The 17,862-nt window shown below is 42.0% G+C and overlaps 1 protein-coding gene across 1 annotated transcript; it reads left to right on the top strand.

Annotated features, from left to right (window-relative positions):
- The first annotated feature begins 1,017 nt into the window (after positions 1–1,017).
- Positions 1,018–12,731, top strand: LOC108241051 (neuronal acetylcholine receptor subunit alpha-7). Its single transcript, XM_017424963.3, has 10 exons — positions 1,018–1,348; positions 4,014–4,153; positions 5,171–5,215; positions 6,424–6,533; positions 6,615–6,694; positions 6,937–7,104; positions 8,189–8,383; positions 8,803–8,889; positions 9,005–9,114; positions 11,542–12,731. The coding sequence occupies exons 1-10, from the start codon at positions 1,063–1,065 to the stop codon at positions 12,394–12,396; spliced, it is 2,076 nt and encodes a 691-aa protein (XP_017280452.1). The 5' UTR covers positions 1,018–1,062; the 3' UTR covers positions 12,397–12,731.
- The last annotated feature ends 5,131 nt before the right edge of the window (positions 12,732–17,862 follow it).

The raw sequence follows: 17,862 nt of genomic DNA on the forward strand, positions 1-17,862 counted from the left end.
TTCGCATTCATGTTGCGATTTCAAGTTTTCTTGGGATTTATTTACACCAAAATACACGTAAATGCTTCGATTTGTATTTATTCAAATAAATACAAGCTTTTTTTTTTTAAAGCAGGTAACAAATAATGGATCCACAGAGTGAAATTTCCAGCTTTGAAATAGTGAGAAATTTAGTTGGATAAACTACCTTTGGAATATTATATACTTTGTGATTAAAAAGGCTGGTAAAAAGTTATCTTTTTGCTTTAGTTTTAACTTCCAAGTCTAATTTTTATTTGTGTGCACAAAAAAATTCTATATTTACTAAGATAATTAATTTATTTTGTCCTGTCTTACCCATCACAATTTTGTTTTTGTTCAGTTTCTTTTGATTTTTCATAACTCCTTGGTGAAATGTTTATTTATATGTTTATAATGCCTATTATTATAATTGTTCATGTTATTTTTCACCTATCAATCCCCCACTTCACAGTTTTTATATTCAAGGAGGTTGTTTACGCTACTATTCTTGTTACTTTTTCATTACATACATGACATGACATGACATGAAACTCACACTAGATTTCCTTTTAGGCTGCAAGTTACTGCCAAATCCAGAGGGTGTCAGCATTACGACGTGAATGCACTTATGTCAGTTTGCACCAGATCAAAAGGAATACCAGTTGCAGTTATTGTTGGTTGTTGTGAATTTTAAAAAAAAGGGATGCAAAATAATAAAGTCATTTCAGTACGCTTCAGTTTGCTTGAAATTCGACAATAATCTATCTGTATGAAACACCAAGAACTTGACAGTTGGGGGATTTTTTTTTTAATGTCAAGCTGTCCTTGAGGTCCAGCAGCCTCGAAAAACTGTAAATTGGTGCAGCGCCAAACGATTAGGGATGATTGGCGCGTCGCTACTAATTACTGCTTGTTATAAAGTCTGCAGGAACGAAAGCCCGCAGAAGCATGAAGGATGAGTTTGACCACAGGCTGGGGCTTACCCGTCTCTCAGAAGCTGACTGACTCCCACACAGCATCGCTCTCTTTATTGGAGTATTCATTTCACTGCGCGTCTCACCCATGGTGTGTCTGCTGCTCCCTTTCCCTCTCCTTTTTCTCCTCTTCTCACTCCTTTTGCCACTGCTGATCTCGAGCTTCCACTGCTTTTTCTTTTTTACCTACCCCCCATCTCCTTTGGGGGCTCTTTCATTCCCTCTACAAATCACCAATTTTTTATCCCTCTTTCTCCCATTTTACATCCCGTCTCTGTCTTTACCCCCCCTCTGCCACTCTTTCTGTATCGATATAGAGGAATGCAGCATGAGGCGAGCTGCTTGGCTCTTCATGCTCGCGACTCTGCTTCGAGGTGAGTGACTTTAAGTGAGACCGTGCATGAACAAGTGTTTCCCGACTGTGCTTCTTGTGCGATTTGTGTTCTGTGCATGCCAGAATGTACATTTTGGCAACTTTGTTCACTTGGAAAATGGGTCCCTTCGTTTCAAGCGACACACACACACACACAAAACATAGATTTATTTTTATGATGAGCCAGGAACAGCAACTCTTCTGTGAATAATCTTTATTGCAGAGTACACAGATGTACTGTAGGTTCTGTCAAAGATAATAATATATTTATAGATTTACCAAACAGATGGTGTAACAAAACATAAAAAGTCTAGATAGATAGATAGATAGATAGATAGATAGATAGATAGATAGATAGATAGATAGATAGATAGATAGATAGATAGATAGATAGATAGATAGATAGATAATTTAAATTTGTTCATAGACATCACAAATACTTTTGACACCTCTGTTTGTGTTCAATCAGCAGCCATGGGCCCCTTTAACCAGCTCTGGGAATTCAATTAACGAACGCGCATAAAGCAGGAGAAGGCTCTAATAAGATAACAAAGATTTTCCAGGTAGCCATTTCCTCAGTTCCTCAATAATCAAAAGATGGCAGTTAATAGGAAACAAGGAGGTCAAGCTGAGGTTCATAAAATACTGGGAAACCTGCAATGGAATCGCTTCAAAGAAAGAAAAAGAAAAAAAAGCCCATCAGAACCACCGCCGTACAGTCAGCAGGAGACTCGAGTGGTGCACTGTTCTGCTGCACGGTCCCTTCCGCATCCTCTCCACACGTCTTAGCCTCAATCATCTGAGCAAGCCTGATGCAATCCGGGAACAAGTTCGAAGCTGAGGCAGAACGTTCCGGACCTGTTGAGCAACGCTGCGCTCCAGGTGAGGAGCACTCCGTACCTGTTGAGAATGGAGGTCGGAGACCATCTGAAGCAGGTCGTGTTTTCACGAATCGATTCGGTTGAAAATTACAAGCAGACCTTAGAAGCTGCAGAGGAAAAGAGGAATTCTTCTACTGCAGGATAAAACCCCCGAAACAAACCCAGAAAACAGACTGAGAGGTGGAAGCTCGCCACGTTTGCCATGGCCTCTCTTGGCCATCTGACCCAAACCTACAGACCCCAGACTATCGGCGCATCCAAGAACCCCTAAAAGTCCTTTTGCAACAAATTGGTGCAAATTTGTTGCGTAAAGTACGCAGAGAAGTTTAGGAAACAATTAAAATTGACGCAGACTTGACAACTGGGTGTGTTTCCCCTCCATTTTTTCGAAAAATATAACCGACGAAACAAATTAGTTGGGGAACATTATGAAGCGCTGCTCTTCAGATATGTCAGATTTTATTTATTTTCACCTAAACATCTTCTCCTCCATTCCACGCTTGTCCAGTTCCACCATATTTGTTTCCCTTCACAGACTACCCCCAGCCTAATGTAGGTCATGTGACTCAAGCTTCACATGTGCTTTGTTTACATTGAGTGCGTACCCACATTTCAGAATTGCACATTAGTATATGTGGAAACCTACTGCTGTAAACTCTTTTAAACTGCACCACTGGATACAGTCCAGGAGAACCTTCTTTATGTTTTATTTCATAGTTTGCTATGAGTACCTTTTAATGAGGGTGGCATTAGGTACTGAGTAAATCTAGGTGCCCTAAATTTGCCTGAAACGCCATATTTCTTTTTGTTATTTAGCAACCTTGACAAATGAAAGTAAAAAGTAACTCGCGCTAAAGTCCATTACAACACGAGCTTAACATTAGCTTCATGCCTTTCTCGTGGTTGCCATCTTGGCCTTATTTCACTAGAGCAGGTGCCCAAACTTTTGCACGTCACCGCACATAAATATGCAAAGTGAAAGAAAGTGGTCATTACGGCGTTAAATTAACTCCAGGTGGACGCCACGCACGCCAAGAGACCAGTAATCTGAATTAACGACGCACCGACTGCCGAGTCGCAGCGATATTATTTAAGATCCGGTAAATGAACATAGGTTTGACATCGAGCATTAATCACGCACCTTTTACCGAGACACGACTAATGTGAAGTTTCAGGCATCAGTTGGCTGCAGAGGGGGCATCGTGCAGGCTTACTTACTTGCAGCACCTGTATTTCAAACACATTTATTGTTCCTCCTGCACCCGTCTTCACGGAGCCTCCAAATCGGCTGAGATGGTTTTGTGAAGAATGAATCGACATCGACTTGAAGCCTCGGGTGAAGTTCTCAGGGGCAAAGAGAGGAATTTTCCAAAGCTCTCACGGTTGTGTGTGTGTGTGTGTGTGTCTGGGGTGTTTCAGTGTTTAATGGCCTCACTATTTCCTGCACAAAATGAAACGGACGTTTTTACAGCCGAGGAAAGACTGCGACTGGGTGATCAATCAGAGGCCTAATTGATTAAGAAGAGCAGCAGTCTTTCAGTCTTCTCCTCTATTTTTTATGTCTTTTATTGCCTGTGTTCTTTCCCAGAATTTTCGTTTTATGCGTCTTATACAGTACATCTCGTGCCTTTTCACAAAACCACGTTTCCTGGTGACTCGGTTTCAAATAATCTGGCGTTTTTCCTTCCTGTCTCTGCGCAAAAAATCCATCCACGGCATTTTCTCGAGACGCTCCATCGTTTTGCTTTTCTCTCATTTCCCTCCCTCCTCTATTGAACACCGCAGAATCAGTGCAGGGTCCACACCAGCGCCTCCTTCTCAAAGAGCTGCTGAGGGACTACAACCCCATGGAAAGGCCCGTGGCCAACGACTCCCACACGCTCACCGTCCAGTTCTCCTTCATTCTAATGCAAGTCATGGATGTGGTACGGCTTTCAGACACTTTCAAAACTTTATTCACTAACATGGCCACATATGAGCTTTCTCTCATATGTTAAGAAAAAAATAAGTTTAAGACCTAGCATTCCTTGAAGAAATGCCGCCTTTTATGTCAGAGTCTTAAGCTGGGATCATCTTATACTGATGGAGTTGTGGCCATTTTGGTCAAACCTTGTCAATAACGTCATTCACGATCTCATGCAAGATCTCACAAAATGTCTTAGAGCTTCAAATATCTGTTGAGAATGACTCTCAGCTACTCCCACGCCAAATTTTAGCTAAACATCTTTAAAATTTACTGTGTTATAGCCTTTTTTTGTTGTTGTTTTTATCTTGATTTGGGCTGACTCCAAAACTTTATCAGTTGTGGGTGCGCAACCAACAATTACCTCCTGAGAGTTTCATTAGAATCTGCTCATTGGTTCGTGAGATATTTTGCTAACAGCCACTGTTGACACCAACAGTGTTCGTTTGAACCGAAATGCCATGCAACACGTAGTGCTCAAAGTAAGTGTTTGGAATGAACTAGCACATCAGATTTTTAGCTAAATATTTGTAAAGCTGACAAAGTTTCAGCCGTTTTTTTGTGCTTTCAGTTGGCCATCTTGACTTGGGCTGACTCCAAACGTCAATCGGTTATACCGTCTTATTTTTAAAATACTTGTAATCCTACAGGTTTGCATTCCTCAATCATTCACAGACAATGTTTGTCTTTTTTTTCTACTTTTAAGACCCAAATCTGACATCATAATCAGACAGAAAACAGGGGAGGAATAGTTCACAAACCTTTCAGTGACATTTTAGTGGAAAGTATGCGCAGAAGAGACAATTACATCAAGCAGTACCTAATAAAGTCTCTCTCTCTCTCTCTCTCTCTCTCTCTCTATATATATATATATATATATATATATATATATATATATAAAGACAGCATTGAAATATTATGAAATTATCCTTTGAATCACAAAATCATTTATTATGTCATTCGCTTTATGTCTCACAAGGATGAAAAGAACCAGATTCTGACCACGAACGCCTGGCTGCAGATGGTGAGTATAATAGATAACATTAATAATGTGATATTGATCTGTGTAGTGGAAAGCTTTTTGCAGCATTATATTATGCACAGAATCATCCCAGAGGCTGGCTGGCCTTCATTATCATAGTAATGGGTGCCTCGGCAGGATGACAGCTTCTTCCTTCTGCCCCAAACACGGTCTTTTAATGAGCATCAGGAGAGGAGGATGAATATGTGTCTGCTTCGTTTTTTTGCTGCCAAAAATCACAAATCATAAGTTGTGTGCCGGAGAACCTTAGCTTAAAAGCTGAACATGAAGGAAAAAGTAGACAAAATGTAAAGAAAACTTTAGAATTTGTGGGATTTTGGAACATTTTCAACAAGTTCACGGGCTCACGCGTGGTCCCATGTCTTCTCATATAAGGTCGCATGTAAAAAAATGTGTTACATTCACGAGATTTTTCCTGTAAGAGATTAGATATTTTGCTAACAGACAGACAGGGTTGACTCTAAAAGGTAATGTCAAGGTTTTCCAGAACGATCAAGTGCAATCAATTAGCGCTCAGAGTATATGTTAGGAATGACTCTCATCTACTGCCACACAAGATTTTAGCTCGATATCTGTAAAAATGACTCAGTTACAGCCATGTTTGTGTTCGCTAAAGTTGATTAGCTGTGGCGACCATCTTGAATTGGATTGGCTCCAAAAGTTAATCGGTTGTAGACGTACATCCGATGACTACTTTCTGAGAGATTCACTAAAATCCGTCCAGTGATTCATGAGATATTTTACTAACAGACAGACAGAGTTGCTTTTAGTAGTTAATGGCAAAGTTTTGAAGAAATATTTGACGTGATCTGTTAGCGCTTAAATATGGTTTGGGGGTAAATCTCAGCTACTACTACATTAAATTTTAGCTGAATATTTGTAAAATTGACTGAGTTACTGGCATATTTATGGTAGCTGTGGCGGCCATTTTGAATTCAGTTGACTCCAAAAGTTAATCCGTCGTAGATGCGCATCCAATGACAACTGTCTGAAAGTTTCATTAAGATCTGTCACATGGTTCATGAGATATTTTGCTAACAGACAGACAATCGAATGCTTTGCACACACGACACAGTTAATTTTTGGCGGCGGACCGATGCACTGTATTGCACGAGTAGCAACCATCAAAAATAACAACATCTCATCAGTAAAAACACAAAATGGCAAATGAAGATGTCGGTGTCTCCCAGCAGTGGTATGACCACTACCTGCAGTGGAACCAGTCAGAGTATCCTGGAGTCAAGAACCTGCGTTTCACCTCGGACCAGGTTTGGACGCCTGACATACTGCTGTACAACAGGTGTGTGACGCCCAGACATGTTTCCGCCGCCGCCCGCGCCGCTCCTCCGTCTCAGACTGTTTCTCTCTGCCCATCCTTCAGCGCTCACGACAAGTTCGACGCCACCTTTAAGACCAACGTGCTGGTCAACTCCAGCGGCTTCTGCGAGTTTCTGCCTCCAGGTGCGTTCGCTTCGCCAACCAAACTTGTTTAAGATTCAGACGAAACGCTGCCGTTACACTTTTCTCTACTTCATTAATTCTGAAAACTGTTTACAGCAATTAAATATCTTCATTTTCCTCCTGCCTCCAGAGCAGCTGCGGCAAACCGAGTTATTATTCAGACCCTCTCGCCGTCACACACCGGGCGAATTAGACTTGGCTGAAAAAAACTAAACGAACGTTTCATTCTCTGCAACTCGAAGGCATATTCGTCAGCACGTGCAACGTGGATGTGAGATGGTTCCCCTTTGACATCCAGCGGTGCGAGCTGAAGTTTGGCTCGTGGACCTTCGACGGCTGGCTGCTGGACATCCAGATGAAGGAGGCGGACGTGTCGGGGTACATGCACAACGGAGAGTGGGATCTGCTGGGTATGGAGTGTGTGTTGCATACTGCTCACACACACCTTATCTGGAAACACACACGAGTTAACGAGAGAGACTGAGGGCTGAATGACATTGGTTTGTCGAAAGCTAAAAGTAGCAAAACCGTAGGCGAAAGCAGCAAACTGTAACCTAAATGCTAAAAGTAGTAAATGCTTTGCTGAAAGCTAAAGTAGTAAAAAAAACACTGTCTTGAAGCTGAAAGTAGCAAACGACTAGCTAAAAGCTAAAAGTAGCAGATTGGTAGATAAAAGCTAAAGCAGGAATAAGCTAGCTAAAAGTAACAAGAAGATAGATAGAAGCTAAAAGTAGCAAAAGGCTGGCTAGAAGTAACAAAAACCTAGCTGTAAGCTAGAAGTGGCAAAAATGCTTCCTAAAAGTAGAAACAGACTAGCTAGAAGCTAAAAGTAGCAGAATGGTAACTAAAAACTAAAAGTAGCAAAAGGCTAGTTAAAAGTAGGAAAAGCTAGCTAAAAGTAGCAAAAGGCTAGCTAGAAGCTAAAAGTAGCTAAAGTCTAAATAAAAACTAAAGGTTTTACAAGTTTAGCTAAAGGCTAAAAGTAGCAAAAGGCTAGCTAGAAGCTAAAAGTTGCTAAATGCTACCTAAAAGCTAAGAGTAGAAAAATGCTAGCTAGAAGCCAAAAATTTCAAATGGCTGGCTAAAAGCTAAAGGTTTTACAAGTCTAGCTAACAGCTAAAAGTAGCAAAAGGCTAACTAGAAACATAAAAACAGGACCAATAAATAGTGTGAATGCTGAATAAGAATTCACACAAACCTTCATTTTGATGACAATTGTAACCCTAACATTTAAAGTATGTCTCCTTATTTATTTTTGAATTAAAAATAGTATTATTGACATGTTTAAAGATCTTTGAAAATGGGATTCTGTGGGAAAGTCTGTTCATTTTATCTATCTACAACAGGTAAGATATTAATTATTCAAAACCTGAACTATCCCTTTAACAGATTTACAGGACTGTGGTAAAGATTTCCAACATTACTGTTATAACGATGAATCAGCAATAAATCTCTTTTTTTGCGTTTTTAATCTTTACTTTGTCTTTTTCTCAGAGGTCCCGGGAGGTCGCAACGAGGTGTTCTACGACTGCTGCGCAGAACCGTACCCCGACGTCACCTTCGTGGTGACGCTCCGACGGAGAACCCTGTTCTACGCTCTCAACCTGCTCATCCCATGCGTGCTCCTCTCCTCCATGACCCTGCTGGTCTTCCTGCTGCCAGCCAACTCCGGGGAGAAGATCAGCCTCGGTGAGGAACAGTACCAGGAGAGACAGAGAGAGAGAGAGAGCGGGGGGCTTGGGGGGGGGGACCAATAAGAAAGACATCACTCATCTCACTGTATCAGGAAATGTCATTTCATCTCGCTGTGCCTTTATTGCAAAAGTGTTTCCTTTCTGATCTGCCTCTAACAACATTAAAAATGGAAGTTTTCGTCAGCGTTCCCCTCCACTTGAGAAGGACGGATTTCAAAGACAGAGAAGCCAAGAGAGAGAGAGAGAGAGAAAAAAAAAATCGAATGTGATTTTTAAGAAATGTCAGAAAGACGAACGATTTTGGCAAGAAATCAAGCAAAGCAGGCAAACATTATCGTAATGAACTGCCTTTTCTCAAGGTTCCTGTTTTCACTTTTTAATTTTTTCTTGGCTCCCTGGTGTCCCCCCCTTCAGGGATCACTGTTCTGCTGTCTCTAACGGTCTTCATGCTGATGGTCGCAGAGATTATGCCCGCCACTTCCGATTCGGTCCCACTGATTGGTTAGTTACTTTCTTGTCTTTGTGCTCGCATATGTGTGTGTGTGTGTGTTTTTTGTTCTTTTGGGTTGGGATACAGAGATCTTGTTTATAAAACGCAGTCTGTGGTGTGTCCCAGGTCAGTATTTTGCCAGCACCATGGTGATTGTCGGGATGTCGGTGGTGGCCACCGTCATCGTCCTCCAGTTCCACCACCACAATCTCAACAATGGACACATGCCGCGCTGGGTGAGTTTTAACACCGACTTATTTTAAGCACTCACCGGAAGGTGAACGGCGGGTGATAATGTTTTTGCCTGTGTCTGTGGGTGCGCATGTGTCTGTTTGTTGTGAACTGCTGGACAAATTTGAATGAAACTCTCAGAAACTAATCACTGGACGTTTACATCAACAACTGATTAACATATGGAGCCAATCCGGTTCAAGATGTCCGCCACAGAACTGGCTATCCATCAGTATTAGGCCTGGTCCCAATACTCGCCCTTCCACCCTCGTGTCCTACAAACGCGCGTTCATGCTGAAGGGTTCGAGTGTGTAGTGTGTCCCAGTTCTCCGGAGTGCTCTTTAGCCCCGCCCCCTTTGTGTACTACATCCGCCCTTCGGCTAGGCCCACATCCAGGAGGACTTCGGTGAAGTATTTACCCACAATTCATCGCTGCTGCATGTGACATTTTGAATTAAATGGCAGAAATATGGCAGTGGTGACGGAGCGAGCTGCGTCTGTTACGAAAAAAGCAGTTTTCAAATGTAAAGTATTTAAATAATTCTTGTTTCATTCTGCTATACGTGTGCGAATACTATCAACAAGTCGGAACAAAACACATCAGAACAGCCAAATATCTCCTGCAATGACTTTGGAAAGTAAAAATACCTACAATGTACTTTTAAAATCGTACTGGCACCTTCTTAAAACGCCCAAACAGCGACCGGTCCGTCATGTTGGATGTCGCAGTTACAACATCATCACTGGCATCATTAGCAGGGTAGCATCATCATTAGCAAACACAAAAATTGCTATAAATCAGTCAGTTTTATAGATATTTAGCTAGAATTTGGTGTGATAGTAGCTGAGAGTCATCCCCAACACATACTCTGAGCTCTTACAGTTTGTACGTAACATCACATATAACATTATTATTATTTTAAGGACGTAATGTCATCGTTTCTCAACATAAGACGATCTTAGTTTAAACTTCTGGGGTGAGAAGCATCCCTTCAAGGGATGCAAGGTCTTTAATTAGATTTGTGTCTGGTGATGTGAAGTTTGAGTCTCTCCCAGTTGTTGTTTTTTTTGTTCCTGTGAACCATTTCTGTAACAAAGTCACACATTACATTTCTTCTTCTTTAAATGTCAAACAGGATTATTTATTTTTTCCATCTGTGGAAGTGAAATGACATTATGATCACTTTATAATTAAAAGCAAAAAGGTTTAGCAAAGTGGTTTTTCCATTTTTCTTCCCCCATTTTATTCAAAATCCTCTCATATTGCATTTCCCAAAGGAGTCACTTGTAGATTTCTGAGTGCAATGAAATTTGTAATCTTAACATAGAAGTGGTATATAATTGGATTCAGTTTTTTTTCGATGAAATGTTATTATCTCGCTTCGCGCCCTAGAGCTCGATTAATCAACCCGCGTAAAACAGACGTCAAAAGTCATCTTCAGAAAATTCTTCCCGTTTTCGTAAATGCATTAGGGGTTTCTTCTATTATCCTTCGTAATTTTTTCTTTTAAAGCTGGATTTCGTGTTGAAAGATTTTCGATTTGTGCAGTTTTGACTGCACTGTAGGGCCATACATCACCTCCACAAAGTCTGATAAATCTTCCTGAGAAGATTTTTGTCTCAGCAGTTCTCTCATAAAGCTTATTTTCCACCCAGTCTTTCATTGATTTCCACAATTTTTGCTAACTGACATTTTCTTTTGGAGGAAAAGACTAACACTTTGTATTCTGCTAAAAGGCATTTTACTGCTCTGAAGGTATATTATTGAGTGCCGGGATAGCTACTTTGATTATCACATAACTGATGATTAGAATTATTTATGAACACTTTTAAATTCACATTATTTCTAACAGTGACTTTCAAAAAGGCATCAACCCAGTACGACAATCTGAGACCTCGATAAAACAAAAACTAGCATTTCTTTTTTTGAGGGAATGCATATCACCTCTCTGCCTTGCACGCCAAAGTTTTGAACAAAAATCTCAGTGACCTGTTAACACTCAGAGTACCTGTTGAGGATGACTCTCAGCTACTATCACACCAAATTCTAGCTAAATATCTATAAAATTGACGGACTTGCAGCAATTTTTGTGTTTGGTAATGATGACATTCAAAGTATTGTATAGGTTTTTTGCCTAAACTGTAAGAAATGTTTTTAACTCTGTTGGTTTAGATGTTAAAAATTAACTCATACAAAGCAGCTGTTAGATGAAATGATAATTTCTCCCTTATTCTCCCAACTGAGATCACTCTGACTGCCTTCTACTGCACATAAGATACTGATTGCACAAGAGTACTCCACACAACCTCACTTCCAGAAACTCTAAACCATTCCCTCAACTGTTCACAATAGCAGAAACATGTGTGTCACTTTAGGTTGGGATGTGGCTTCGTGTCCTTTCTGAACTTCCTAATTCTTTCTGGTCCATCAGGTGCGCTTGGTTCTGCTGCAGTGGGTCCCTTGGTTTCTGCGTATGAAGCGTCCAGGCGAGGGAGCAGAGCCAACTCTCTCGAGCTGCCAAGCAGACACCCGCAGCAAGACGCTGTCCTCTCCTACCACCACGGCCACCACGGCCACCATCCCCACTCCAGCGCCGTCCGTCCTCCCGCAGAGCCTCAACTCCCTGCAGGCGAGCCTGGCCCAGCTCAGCCACCCGCTTCCCCTCCGCCCAAGCGCCCAGGCTAACACCCTTCCAAACGCGGGCCACAGAGACCCCAACCCCACCCCGCACCTGCAGCCTAACGGCCATCTGCCTTACATGGGCTTTCAGAGCTTCCAGACCACCGCAGAGCTGGAACCGGCCCCGAGGTGCAGAACCACCAGCCACGGGAGGAGTACCAGAGGAGAACGAGAGGAAGGAGCGGCCATGGGCGGAACAATTGGAGATCTACCGACACATCAGCACCCCCAACCTTCAAAGTTCGGAATCGCCCCACTGGAAACGCTCGCATCTCCGGACCCCGACCCCTCCACGGCAGCCTCGGGACCCTGCGGCGTCGAGCCTGGGGGCGAGAGGTCGGCACCTCTGCACGCCCAAAGCGGGCTGATTCGATCTGTAGCAGTCGACAACCAGCTGCAGGCTCTCCTGGCGGAGGTGCAGTTCCTGGTGGAGCGCGTCCGCGAGCAGGACCGTCAGCTGAGCGTGGCGGAGCAGTGGCAGTTCGCCGCGGCCGTCATTGACCGGCTGTGCCTGGTTGGGTTCAGCGTCTTCAACATCATCTGCACCATCGCCATCCTCATGGCCGCACCCAACTTTGGAGTGGCCCTGTCGAAAGACTTCCTCTGAGAGGTAAAAAAAAAAAAGGAGAGGTGGGATTAAATCTGATGGAAGCACAATAACTGACACTTTAAAAGCTGAAGTGAACTGTGGACAACAAATCCAAAAACTTCACACTTTATTTTCTGACTAAATTTCCTCTGGCTCCCACTTATCGTCCTGCTTGAAGGATCTTGATTTCTTTGACTTGAACATTTAAATAAGAAGTTAATATTTAGGACACAGTCTCAAAAAAAGTTGCTATGTAATTTCTATCTAAAATAAAAAAAAACATGTTTGTTTGGACGGATGCTCAACTCAGAGCAATTCAGGGCTGCATCAAAAATAAATTTGCTCTTCCTGTTTGTCTGCGATTCACCTATAAACCTCTAAAGCTTCATCCTTTGCTGAGCAATGGTCCAGGAGTTTGCCCGCTGGCTGTTTCTTTTATGATGGCTCATATTTAAGTCGCTGTAAACTAAAGATATTGAGGTTAATCATTTTTCTGTTTTGCAAAAAAAAAAATACCATTACAATTTCCATTCATTTGCAGGGTACATGCAAAACAATAACGCAATGTTAATTTGATCTTCTGTTTAGTTTCCTTCTAACTTTTCTAAAAAAAACAGACATAAACAACAAATAAGACTAACAGTAACGGTAAAAGCTGAAGTCCTGTTAGTTATAGACAAAATAAGGACTCTGACCTTTTTAAAGAGATTTTATTATTATCTTTTTAAAAATTATGAATCATTAATATCTTACCTGTTTCAGATAGTTCTTTAAACAACTTCGGTTTGGAGAAATAGCATTGCATGCTGCATTTCGTTTACCCCAAAAGTTGGAACTCGTATCTGGAAATGAAGTCAGACCCGACTTTAGCGTGTTCCAGCTGCAACTTGGTTGGAAAACCAGTAGGATTTTGTGCTCTGTGACCAGGCTAACTACTATTAGCAATACAAGCTGATAAAAATGGATTTCTTTGTATTCTGTGCATTCAAACAGTTGGCTGTTAAAAGCCACTAACAGTGGTTGGAAAGCACCATGCGTGTGACTGGATTATTGAGATGTAAACAAACAGAAGGTAAAATAAAAAGTTTATTTCTGGAGCTATCACAGCTTTTCCAAAGCTAGTCAGCCATATTGGATTTTGAGGTCAGGAATCAGAAATCTGACTTTTGGGGTGTGTTCCTGTTGGTTTTTCCCAACTTGGAAGCAGGAAATCTTTTCTTTCTGAGGACAAATGGAGCACCGCAGAATTCTGACTGGACTGACGAGCTAACAGCCAACAGCTAGTCCAGGGGTAGGCAATCCTGGTTCTCGAGAGCCACCGTCCTGCATGTTTTACTTATTTCCCTGCTCCAACACGCCTGATTCAGTGGTTAAATCACCTCTTCATGTTCTGCAGAAGCCTGTTAATCACCCATTGATTCAAATCAGGTGTGTTGGAGCAGAGAAACAAGTAAAACCTGCAGGACGGTGGCCCTCCAGGACCAGGGTTGCCCACCCCTGAGCTAGTCTGAGCTGGGCTAAGACCAAAACGGATTGCTGGTGACTTTAAACAACTCAAACTTCAAAAATTCAAGATTAATACATAAAGTCAAACCTTTACGCTGCAGTCAGTTTTGCATTACAGCTATCCATATTTAGTGATATTCCTGATGGAAGACCACTGGAAGTGCTACAGCTAGCTACTGCAAGCTTGCAGACAATCATAAATCATAAATATCCGTGTCGTTTGAAACTGACTCCAGTGTGACGGTTTATAAAACATGGTTCTCGTGTCATCTTTGAGATTGGAGTCATGTTAAAAAGGCAGCGATCCACTTTGGTCCTGGCCTCACTCAAACTATCGGCCCGGTCAGAATCAAAGTCTTTCTCAAAAAACTGAAGCCGCTCAAAGAGCTACAGAAGCCCCGAATCCCTTACGAACCACTGCTTTAAGTTGTAGAGCTTGTAATGCTACAGGGAGAACAGGAAGCGTAAAGGCACTGCTCCAAAACTAATTGTGCATCAGTGCATTAATGTGATCTCTAAAAGAAAAACAAAAGATTTTATTTGTGCACAAATTAGACCCTAATGATTCTCCACACTGGCCTATTTTCGCACAAAGAATATAAAGAACATTTTAACCAATATATAGTAGACTTATGTCTTTCTCTATAGGTGTCAATAAAGTGTGCAGAAGAAAGAAAAATGGCACCTTTTAAATGGCGCATATGGATAATTACGCCTCTCTATCAGTATTCAGTGTATGCCAAAAAAATACAACCTGTGACTTTGAATGCAAATCATATTATTTATGGCACAGAAGGATCAGACTGAGCGGTTCGAAATAAACTCTGCTGTCGTTTACATTCTCTATGGATAAATCAAATGTTTGTTTTTTTTCCTGGCTCGCCTCCCTGTGAGTGAAGTTTAAAAGAAAAAAAAGGAAAAAAGACGCAGAAGCAGAGCACAGGGGCAGCGACCGAGAGAGGGAAAAGGGAAGATGGAAGTAATGAAGCACGGCAATAAAGGGGGAGAGAGAGCGGGTCGAAACACACGTAGATAGAGAGAGGATGCAGGATGGAGGAGAGAACGAGGTGACGTCCGGTTCGGAGAAACAGAGGGAGGGGAGGGAAAAGAATGTGCTGACGGAGCACATTGGGACCAATAAAGTTTTTAACTGATTGGTCATTAATGAGAGAGGAAGAGGAGTGAATCCCCCCCACCACCCTCCTCCTCTTTCTCCGCTTGGATGCTGCTGCTGCTAAACTGCACTCAGACCAGCATTTAGGGGTGACTGGACATATATTCCGAGCTGAAAACGGGTGTCTTTCGCTGGATTTATGCGACGGATCTTGGCAAACGGGGACCATTTCAAATGACTGACTGTGAAATAATGCACGCGCTTTATGATGATGGAATTTGGCTAATTGATGTCTTGGCACACATTTGTTCATACCTCCAGCCCTGAGGCCCGTTCGTTTGACTTTTCCCTGGAAGCGGGTCGTGTCACTGGCCTACTGAACTCCTTTCTGTCGGCACGACTCGCGCAGGGCTGCTGAGGAACGCAACACAGCAGAGGCAATAAATCTCGGACTGCTCTCCTCCTCCTCCACACTCAGTCATCTACCTGCTCTCAGTTGCACGGAGGAGAAGGAGAGATGGGGGGGCTCAACGCAACAAGCAGGAGGCGGGATGCAGAACATCTGTCTCTGCTTTCGGTGACCCGCTGCGATCCGTGGCTGCAGATGTCGCACAGATTTGCACACAGAGGCGAAAGAAAAAGGCGACTGGAGTGTCTTGAAGCTGCTGCAGACTCACTGCGGTAACGAGCTGCAAACTCCTGGAACTGAGCGCCTTCTCATTCACACGACCCGTGGAACGCACTGCTGCTGTCAGCTCTGAGCTGCCGTGGAGAAAATAAGACGGGGGAGAATCTAAAAGGAGGCAGCGCAAAACAGAAAACAACAACAACAAAAATCTGAATGCACAAGATGCAAAAGAGGTTGGAGTTATGTTTTCTGGAGTTCAGTTTTTATACATTTTCTTCTCCATTAAATTTCTCATTTACATTTTGTTTTTTTATTTTGTTCTAAGTTTATTTAAACGCAGTTTTTCAGATTTTCTATATTTGTGTATTTGCTTTCTGAACTGTTTTTGGTTCCGTTGTTCCCTCAAATACAGCTTTTCTGTGTTTTGTTGTGCTCTGATATGTTGTTCTATTTATGAATTTATTCGATTTTTTACATTTTGTGGGGTTTTATTTTTTTGCAGATGTTTGAGTTCCTACACAATTCTGATTTTGAAATTTCAAGCTTAGGTTCCCGTGTATTTCTTTCCTATTTCTTATTGCTAATTTACAGTAAATGTTTGGGGGTCAGACGCCAATTATCCAAATGTTCCACAAGTCCTTTAAAAACAAAAGATTGTATATGAAGAAAGCAGTATATAGAATCTATATACAGAATATTTTCCAAATACATTCATGGTCTTATTCACAGGGATCAAGTTTGTTTTAACTAATGATTGTGATGATTTTATAAAACTATTATTTAATAGTTAAATACAAAGCAACACATACTTACAAGCTTCTGACACAATGTACACACAACATGATTCTCTGGATGTATACTGTCTTTTTTAAACTTCACATTTTCATAAAGTGTCTTGCAATCTTTCTCCTTATATTCATGAATAGCTACAACGCAAGGAGCTGAAACTGGGAGTTCTTTTGTATATATATGTATGAATGAAAAGACCGAGAAAAGGACGGTTCTTGCCCTCTTCTAAAACCAAACTGCTCAGCTTGAAGTTCAGATTTTCGTACTTTAGGAAAACAGTGGAAGCACGGAGCCCGCCAGGAGCCACGGATCAACGCAGAAACAGGATGGAAGAATCTGCTCCTTCGGTTTGGGCACAAATATGCAGACATCGCTCCGTTTGAGAACCGGCGACAGATCGTTGTTTCGGTCAAATAAGGTGAAAACAGATTCTTTCTCCCAGGATCAGTTTGAAACTATCAAACCGCCATCACCTCCCCTCAACGGCAGCTTTCCAACACACTGCAGGTAAGTTTTAATCCAAACTGTTGATGCTTACACACTAACATAGATGTTGAGCGGACATGAACATCGAACCTGTGCAGATGTGTTTTCGCCACAAATGGAACTCCACACTAGGACCCGTCCCATCCATATATCCATTTTCTTTACCTTTCCGGGTCACGGGGGGAGCTGGTGCCAGCGGTCACTGTGTGACAGGTGGGCTCACCCTGAACAGATCACAGCTCCATCATAATAACACAAAAATATAAAACAATTCTCCAATAATTTAACTGTTGGAGTGACATTACCAGGAGACATAAATGTCTGACTCAAATGTGTCTAATCCCACAGACAATCAGACTCCTGATGCTACTGCATATTAAAAGGAAAATGAAAAGTGTTTCTTTAGATTAATAATAAAAGATCAAAAAGTGACTTGGGTCTTTTCAGCATTTTCCACTGTGACGTATCGAATGTCTAATGTAGGAACACCAACAAGGCAGTAAACAGCAAATATGGACAGTGTGAGGGGGAAATGGTTCAGTTTGTTGCAATTTATTGTGTAAACTGACCCCAAAACTACAACAGCTGAGTCATTCTTCAGCTTCCTTAAAGGACAAGAAAGCTCGATGGATGTGGTTAGTTCAGCTCCCGGTGAAAATTACAACCCAAAGTCTGCTGAAATCCAAACATTCAGTATTACAGTTCAGTGGCTTCAGGCCGAAAATGCAAGAACTTTTGCCGGCAACCGTCCCGACTGCTTTTAATTACAACAAGAAGGCAGACAGAGAGGTCGTTGTCATAGTGAACAAGACGCCAAAAAGAGGAAGACCCTGCTGCAAGCGCGGACACACGTGCGTTGGAGGTACGTAGATCTGATAATCATGAGATTATTCTGTGGCTCAGTGAAATTTGCTCCTGAAGAACAAATACAGTGACAGTGTATTGATGTGGTTATCAGGAG

The sequence above is a fragment of the Kryptolebias marmoratus genome, linkage group LG16, assembly GCF_001649575.2.
Source record: "Kryptolebias marmoratus isolate JLee-2015 linkage group LG16, ASM164957v2, whole genome shotgun sequence".
Classification (NCBI taxonomy): Eukaryota; Metazoa; Chordata; class Actinopteri; order Cyprinodontiformes; family Rivulidae; genus Kryptolebias; species Kryptolebias marmoratus.

What these genes read in the sequence shown, in the direction of transcription:
- LOC108241051 (XM_017424963.3), top strand. Translation starts at nt 1,063, where the DNA reads ATGGTGTGTCTGCTGCTCCCTTTCCCTCTCCTTTTTCTCCTCTTCTCA. An exon ending in GCTCGCGACTCTGCTTCGAG is followed by an intron (nt 1,349 to 4,013) that starts GTGAGTGACTTT and finishes TGAACACCGCAG; the next exon opens with AATCAGTGCAGGGTCCACAC. An exon ending in GACATACTGCTGTACAACAG is followed by an intron (nt 6,534 to 6,614) that starts GTGTGTGACGCC and finishes CCCATCCTTCAG; the next exon opens with CGCTCACGACAAGTTCGACG.